General features: G+C 49.2%; 2 protein-coding genes across 7 annotated transcripts in view; one reads left to right on the plus strand and one right to left on the minus strand.

Annotated features, from left to right (window-relative positions):
* POLR2F (RNA polymerase II, I and III subunit F) overlaps positions 1–4167 on the minus strand; it is a 30763-nt gene extending 26596 nt beyond the window's left edge. For 2 of the 6 annotated variants that reach the window (XR_008431109.1, XM_053943623.1), the window contains exons 1-5: positions 4061–4167; positions 3872–3941; positions 3594–3724; positions 2618–2722; positions 2170–2241 (exon numbers count right to left, since the gene is read on the minus strand). Coding sequence is in view for 5 of the 6 variants with exons in the window: in XM_053943623.1 (XP_053799598.1) it covers positions 2170–2241; positions 2618–2722; positions 3594–3724; positions 3872–3941; positions 4061–4080 (398 nt within the window). In the remaining variant the exon portion in view is untranslated. Of the gene's footprint in view, positions 1–49; positions 270–2169; positions 2242–2489; positions 2524–2617; positions 2723–3593; positions 3725–3871; positions 3942–4060 lie in introns of those variants that run through there. The other 4 variants (XM_053943622.1, XM_053943624.1, XM_053943625.1 and 1 more) reach the window with 4 other exon arrangements.
* C5H22orf23 (chromosome 5 C22orf23 homolog) lies at positions 4153–7641 on the plus strand. Its single transcript, XM_053943617.1, has 6 exons — positions 4153–4326; positions 4578–4640; positions 5005–5181; positions 5656–5790; positions 6911–7011; positions 7307–7641. Exons 1-6 carry the CDS (start codon positions 4236–4238, stop codon positions 7409–7411), a joined length of 672 nt encoding a protein of 223 aa, XP_053799592.1. The 5' UTR covers positions 4153–4235; the 3' UTR covers positions 7412–7641.
* The last annotated feature ends 84 nt before the right edge of the window (positions 7642–7725 follow it).

Below are 7725 nucleotides of genomic sequence, written 5' to 3' on the forward strand. Positions count from 1 at the left end.
AGACAACTAAGAAAGTCATCTCTCAGACATATAGGACTGAGAGAGAAAATCAGAGGGCAAAAAACCCCAAATACATTTAATTTAAAATAGGGGGATCTAGAATTTATTTACACAAACACTAGCCAAAATTAGAAATAACCCTGGAAATGCAAAACCAAAAACAATAGCTGGAATCTGATCAGTCTGTGATAATTAACTCATCCACACCCCAGTCTTCATAGCTCCCATCTGGAAGGTAACGACGGATGATTATGGGGATCTTGCGTGCTCTGAAGGGAAGAGAGAGATGAAAAGAAATGTCAGAATCTCCACTTTATCACTTCAGTAGGTGATGGAAGTGAGGTGCTTGGTGGCTTCAATAAGCTCATCAGATTTAACTGAGAGGTGTGCAGCACCAGTGTTTGATATTATATAGTGAAGTCCCAACAACATTCCATCATTTTTAGATGCAAAGCACTCAGCACCGTCCGACTATGAACACCCAAGACCTCTCAGACCTCTGGTGCTCCTGCAGGAATTGAGCCTTGCGATCTGAACCCACTAAGAGACAACAGCAAACATCTAACCTTGATATAGGGGGAAAATATAAATCAAGGGACTTGAAGAACAAATCCACTCTTTGTTTGACAGAATGTTTTTCCCCACACAACACTAAAAAGGTAGCAGAATTCTGAGAACTTCCAGGACAAACTGGTATTTACAGAGAAATTTGCATCCTGAGAGCATCAGATACATTTTAAGAAGGATACATGAAACAGTGACTATTCATGTACCAAAACCTGTTACAGCTGGGGTGGAGCACAGCACCTGCTCACAGTGCTTCTTACTAGAGAGCAAGAAAATGCTGAATACAATTTAACTTCATGAAAGCAGATTTAAGTCAGCAAAGCATAATCAAACAGTCTGGAATCTAGCCAGGTCATCAGATTTTAACTGTATCAGACTTGAAAAGTAACACAACTTCTTTACATTCAGGGAGGTTGTTTTTCCAGTAGTAAAATAACTCGCCAATGCCAAGAATTACAACTGAATTTTGGCACAGAACAGGACACACCACCCTGACTTACTTTCCAGAACTCACACACAGGCAGTGACCAGAAGCAACTCAGTCTGAGCCTGGAGATCTGACAGGAATATGACCTAAAGTGCTTTCAGCAATGGCAAAGGGAACTGTCACAGATAAAAAATCTGCAAGAGCAGCTTCCATGCACGAGAAACTGGGGAAGCAAGGGGACAGTTTTGTTCAAGGACAGGGACCTAATCAGTAACAGAGTCCAGCTGCTTGCATGTGACCTGCACTGTGCAGGAAAACTGTGGGACAGCAGGGAGCTCTGCTGTGGAAAAGTGGGCTGTGGATATTCTCAGCTCAGTCAGAGAGAAAGAGAAAGGTTTTCTAACCAGGCAAGAGCCTGGGAAACAGTTGGGAAAGAATGTAAATAATTCTCTAATCTATCTTGTTATTCATATTGTTTATAGATATGTTCTGCTACTGTGCGTCATTCACTGCCCACCAATGGTGTGACATGTTTTTGCTTTAAGACCAATGAAATTAGCCTTCTCGATGTTCTCTATATATAGAGTGGTACATTTGAAATAAAGGGAGAGTTCATTTTCTTTGCCTTCTGATCTGCAGTTCTCTGTTCCTGTCCTGCTCAACGGCATCAGCTGCAAGTGGTCATCCAAAAGCTGCCTCTGCTGCAGTCAGAAAGGATTTATTCATCTTTCTGTAAGCAGGGGGAAAGGACAAGAAGCCAAGCATGCAAGGGTGCAGGAAACAAACATTCTCGTCAGCCTGACCCTTATTTTAATTTTTGCTAGCACTTCATTTGAACACAGGTCTGTTCAGATGGCTGCTTCGAAACAATTCCATTTGGGAAATTGAATCAATTCCCAAAAGATGAGGACTTTGGGATCCCATCACAGAAATAAGAATACTGGGAATGTGAAGTAGAAGATATCCAGAGCACTTCTAATCATCAGTATTTGCAGGAGCAACTAGTTTGGGAGAGAGCAACTGTGGAGAAACTCCAAGGTGAAAAAAAGGAAAAGGCAACTACAGTGATCATGTTATTGATGGAAGACAAGGCTGTCTTAGAACAAACTGCTAAATGTTGGGATGAGGAGAGGACTGCTGGCTTTACAGAAATCAGTACAAAATCTGTGACTTACTTGAGTTCTTTCATGGCAATGAGCAAGGGGTCTGTCTCTCCTTCCAGCTCCACCATCACAGGGGCACACATCCTAGGAAAAACATCAACAGCCACTTGAGCAAAAATACAGAGAGGGAAGAGCTAAACACCTGCCTAGCTGTGTCACCTCTACAACAGCCAATAAAGTAGGGGGGTGGGACACCATCCTGGAAAAACTGATTTGCTCTGCACTTGGAGAAGAAAATTCCCCCAGATGGTTACAGACCAAACTTTTACTTCAGTGTTCTTCCTGTCCCATTCCCTAGGGCTCTGCTAACCAGCTCGTGCTCAAGGACTGGTCAAATCCACACTCTCCTAGTCGCCCTCTGCTGTACTTAAACATGTAGAAAAGAATGGTTCTAAATTAATCCAATGAAAAAGGTGGAATTGCTGTAAAATGAATTCTACAACCCCAACACATCTCTTACATTCTGACTTGCTCACAGCTTCCAGCCCCTGGACAGTGACGGCAGAGAAAGCTCATGTTATGTGTGGGTGAGGCCATGGGAGCTGCTGCTGGTCTGGGATCAGCACTGGAAGTAGAAGATGCAGGTGAAGCAGAACCAGGTACCAGAGTGTTTTGGATTAAAGGCCTGGCATGGGCCCATCTTATCTCCCCCCATTTTTCTTGCCTTTCACCTGTGAGCTTCTAAATGATGCACAAGAGAAGTCTCATTATGAAGGCTCATTATGAACCAAGATGAAACTCAAACCCTTGCCACTGTCTAACAATCTCTCTCAGAAGGTAGTTTTTCAAAAAGCACAACATTTTTTAATATTTATTATGAAAACAAATCTAAAAGGGCAAATGGATTAAGAGCAGCCAGCCTTGACAGCACTTAAAAGTTAGTTCTAAATGTTATTATCTATTATAAATAAGGCCTTTTTATTGCAAATACTTCAAAAACCTTACAGCTACCCACAATGCAACTGCATTTAGAACAAATTTCAGGTTGGTTTCTTCACTCCCAATTCCTACAGCCCTGTGGTATCAACTGAAGCTGTTTTGAAGAATCTCTCTCTCTCCAACATTACCTTTCACAAACTGGTTATGAACTTTCAAGTCCATGCTGACTCTCTGGAGTCTCTCTGGAGGAAAGACAGAAACCAGAACAGTCTTGTCCCATTCCCTAGTAATTTTGTCTGTGATCTAGGAAAACTCATTGTGGCTACTAAATGCTCCCTCTTTATGCACAAGTAGCACAGTTTCAGGCAAGGAGAGACACACAGACTTCAGGTGCAATAAAGAGTCAGCTTCAGGTTGACCAGAGGGTGACATGCAAGCTCAGCAGTCATGCAAAGGATTCAGAAGACCTGGGAATTTTTAAGGGAAGAGGAAAGCACTAATCAGTGTAAGGGAGGCACAGCTGCAGCAATGCTGGGGACACAGTGGGCAATACTCACGCTATCTGCAGGGCACGAGTGCCCAGGACTCTGGCTCGCTCGTACTTGGTCATGTAGGGGGTCGTGATCCGCTTCTGGTTCGCCTGCTGCCGCTCTCCCGAGGGCAGAATCTCCACGTTCTCCTGTCCCTCCTGGTGGAAACAGACCCGCGCCGCTGCTCAGCCGCACCCGCGACCGAGGCCCTGAGGTGTGGGGGGAGCCACCGAGGCCTCCCCAGGCACAGCAGCCGCCCAGCCAGGCTGCGACGCGGCCCTGCGGGCGGCCCACGGGACACCCACCTCCTCCGCGTTCTCCAGGTCCTCCAGGCCCTCATCCTCCTCCACATCGTCGAAGTCATCCCCGTCAAAGCTGCGGGAGAGACACACGCGTCGCACTTGTGGCCGGACCGCCCCCACCCGACCCGCGCCACCGCCCCGAGGCGAGACACGCCGCCGCCTTCCCTCCCGGCCCTCGCGGCCCGCTCTCACTTGTCCTCGTTGTCGGACATGTTGCCCGCCGGGCGCCTCCTGACCCGCACTTCCGGGAGCAACTTCCGGCGGTTGCCGTGACGCTACCGGACGTTATCCCGAGCCGTTGCCATGGCGACCGCCGCCGCTTCCCCCGTTCCCGCTCCCCTCGTCCCGCCCGGTCGCCGCCGTCGCGATGGAGGCGACAGGGACCCCGGGCCGCGGCGAGGTCTCGGCGGCGGGCAGGGCGGCCCGGTACAGCACAGGCACGCGGGAGTTAGTGAGAGGTAACGGCGGAGCGGGCCGGGGCCGGGCTCAGCTGCTCGGGACGCCGCGGTCCCGCCCACCGTGCCTCGCCCCGAGGCAGAGCGTCCCACCGCGGTCCGGCAACCGGCCCGTCGCTGGTGTCGCCGCCCCGGCGGGAGTCTCCCAAACCCGCATCTTCCCTTTCGAGTTGGGGTTGTGAGGGGAGGTGACCCTAGGGCGGGTTCCCCAGCCCGGCTCTGCTGCCTCTTCATCGACACGTTGTGTTTTTCAGGGATGATGGAGGAGTTGCAGATGACGCATTCCCAGAAGCGATACCTGATGGACTATGTGAAACGTGAGTGAAGCCCCCCGGCTCTTCTGCCCGCTGCTGTGCTGTGGTGAGGAGCTTTTGCATCTCGGCATTCGCCCAGAGCCCGCTCGGACGGGCAAGTGCTTTAAACCAGCAGCACAGTGGCTGCTGATACATGGGGACAAACGGGAGAGCTGTCCCCACGGGTCACCCAGGAAACAAGGCGTAACGGTGTGACTTGAACCGCAGTCTGTCGTGCCCAGTGACCAGGGTGAGACATCTCGGGCACTGGGGTCTTCGTTTGTGATGCTGCTATAGATCAACAGGTAGATCAGCTGGCAATGGCCCAGATCCATCCATTCAGAGTCCCCCCTGCCTGATTTGCTGTTATTTTTGGTTCGTCCCCCAGGTGGAGATGCCCTGCCCCTACAGAGATTCCCTCCATCCAGCAAACAGCCAGTGCCTGTTTCCTATCCAGCAGCCTGTCAGCCACACAGGCTTCCAGCTAGACCGCTTCTCCGACCTGCCAGGGTCTGCCAGGCAGGGGATGCCTACACCCGGGAGAAATTCAAGCCACAGCCCACACGTAAGTCAGCGAACATTGCTAATAAATACATGGTGATGCCTGGAGCCTCTCTTCCCCTTCTGTCCCTCCCCTGCCTCTATCTCAGCAGTGGCAGTGTATCTGAATTGTTCCACGTTCTCATGCTCTCAGTCTGCAAAGATGCTTCAGAAATGGATCTCTGAGGGAACATCTGCTGTAAGTGCTCACTGACTTCTACCTGCCAGCTGGGGGGTGACAGGTGATAGGGACCTGGACAGTCCCTGAGTAAGGACCGGGCACTACATGGTATTTTAGCACATAAATGTGAACCACACCTCTGATGTTGGTTTTGGTGGGCTCTGTACACCCGTGTGGTGCTTGCACAAGTTCAGGGATGGACTGACGTTAATGAAACACTTCCTCTGGCACAGTTAGCAGGGAATCAGTGTGGTCAGGCTCCCCCATGAGGAGACGTGTTGATAATAATGTTTTTTCTTTTCCCTTTGGCATTCACAGGAGATTTGGAAAAGGAGAAGAGAAGACTTCAGAACATTTTAGCATCAGGGAAGGATGAGGTGGAGGACAAGATGGAGCAGGTGCTTGTTCGGAAAAAGGAAGAGGAGATAGCTGAGCCCGACCGGTTTGAAGAATGTACGTCTTTATGTCCCCAGGAGGGAGGCAGGCAGGAAGCCTGGGAAGCCAGCTCCCTCCTAGGGCTGGAGTGGCAGGCTGTGTTGCCAGTAACCTGAAGCCCATTACAGGAGGAGCCACAAAGGCCAGTCTCCAAGAGAAAGGACTCACTGCCGTGACACTCTGATCCAGGCATCCTCACAGAGCTTATACTGATGAGGTTTGCTGGCAGATGGGCTGCCCACACAAAATGCATCCTGCTGGCAGGGGAATAGCCTAGGGATTTGCAGGGATACCTGGGAAGCAAGCTCAGGTACTGTTAGTCCTTTTCCCAGCAAGCATGACTCAACATAGACCAAGTCACTTGATAGCCTGACCACAGTTTGGGCCGTTCCACTCCAGGATCACAGCAGTTATACTAGCAAAGCTTGAATATCAAGCAGAATTTGAAGCAGTGAAAGACTTTGGCCTGCAGTGTATACTGGGATGCCAAAACCCTGCCTAATACCTCTCTGTGCTTGAATCTTCAGTGTGTGTGTACAGCCCTGCCAGGCCTTTGCCAGCCAGGGCAGCACAGAGCATTGCTAGAATAATATGTACAGAAGGGATACTCCCTGCTGCAGGGAGCCAGTGCAGCTGATTTTACACATGCTTGGTAGCCTCCAACACTTGTCCTTGACACATCTGTGACAGGATTTGGATCAGCTGGCTGCAGGTCTGTGCTGCAAAGCAGCAGCTGGTGATCCATGCCTGGTCTTGGATGGTTGCAGTCCCTGGGTGACACATGTTAACTAATGAACCTCAACAGCAGGTTCTGTCTTCATCCACAGACTGGTTAAATTGCCCACAAGCAAAAGAGAATTGTCTACATAAAGAAAACTAGAAAACTGCTGTTCCTGGGAGTAAGGGAGTGGTAAGAAGTTGGGCAGAGGGGACCTACTATCCATTATGTAAGGGACTACTGAGGTAATTGTGATGACATGTTGGGCAAGGTCAGTGTTACAGCAGATATCACCCTGCCTTGATGGGACTGCTGTTCAAGCAGAACTTTAGGAAATTGGGGGTTCAGATCTAGACAGAAACGAGTTTTCTTGCCGTTTGGCTGCATGCTATTTCCACAGTTCTTTCTCTTATCCACCAGTGATGAATGAAATTCAAGAGAGGAGGGAATTCCTGGAAGAGATGGAAGCTCTAGGACAGGGCAAGAAGTATCAAGGGATCGTCCTCACTGAAATCTCACAGGTATACAAGGGCCTTGGCTGAACAGTGCATGAAGGGAATCCCATGTGTCAGAGAGCATAAAGCAGAGTCTTCTCTGATATCTGAGCAGGGAAGGGGGCAAAGAGCTGCTTCCCTTCATAGCACAGCCGAGGCGTGAATTTGGGGAATGGTGGATAGCGGTTTTCCAGCTTTCTTTCCATCTCTGCCTGTAACGTAATCAGGGAAACAGAGTTTTTATTCTTGAGATTGGCAAGAGAAGAAAAAAAAAAGCTGCTGGCTTTCTCTCTGCTCAGCTCTTCCCCTTTCTACTTTGCAGAAATTGCATGAGATGGAGATCATTGACAAGAAGAGAAGTGAGGAAATGAGAAATATCATGACAAAAGCCTTCCCTGTTGGGAACAAATCCAATCTCCAAGACTAGGCCAAGGGCAAAACACAGGTGCAATTTGTTCCAACCTATTCTTCCCAGACTCTGGGCATCAGAGGCTGGTCTGTGTCTGTTTCCAAAGAGGGGGCAGCGCGATCTGTTGCCTGAAACTAGAAGGCAGGACCAATGTGTACATACACAGTGACAGAAGTTGTAAAATCCTTCCCACACACTGGATCCCTTCTTGCTCAATAATATTAAAGACATGAAAACATATAGCAACAGCTCCCAAAACATGACAAAGCAGAGCCTTCTTTTTCCTCTGCAGTGCCTCAGCAATCCATCCACAGAAATGTCATTCCTTCCCA

Source organism: Vidua chalybeata, chromosome 5 (assembly GCF_026979565.1).
Source record: "Vidua chalybeata isolate OUT-0048 chromosome 5, bVidCha1 merged haplotype, whole genome shotgun sequence".
NCBI lineage: Eukaryota > Metazoa > Chordata > Aves > Passeriformes > Viduidae > Vidua > Vidua chalybeata.

What these genes read in the sequence shown, in the direction of transcription:
- C5H22orf23 (XM_053943617.1), top strand. Translation starts at nt 4,236, where the DNA reads ATGGAGGCGACAGGGACCCCGGGCCGCGGCGAGGTCTCGGCGGCGGGC. An exon ending in CACGCGGGAGTTAGTGAGAG is followed by an intron (nt 4,327 to 4,577) that starts GTAACGGCGGAG and finishes TGTGTTTTTCAG; the next exon opens with GGATGATGGAGGAGTTGCAG. An exon ending in GCCCGACCGGTTTGAAGAAT is followed by an intron (nt 5,791 to 6,910) that starts GTACGTCTTTAT and finishes CTTATCCACCAG; the next exon opens with TGATGAATGAAATTCAAGAG.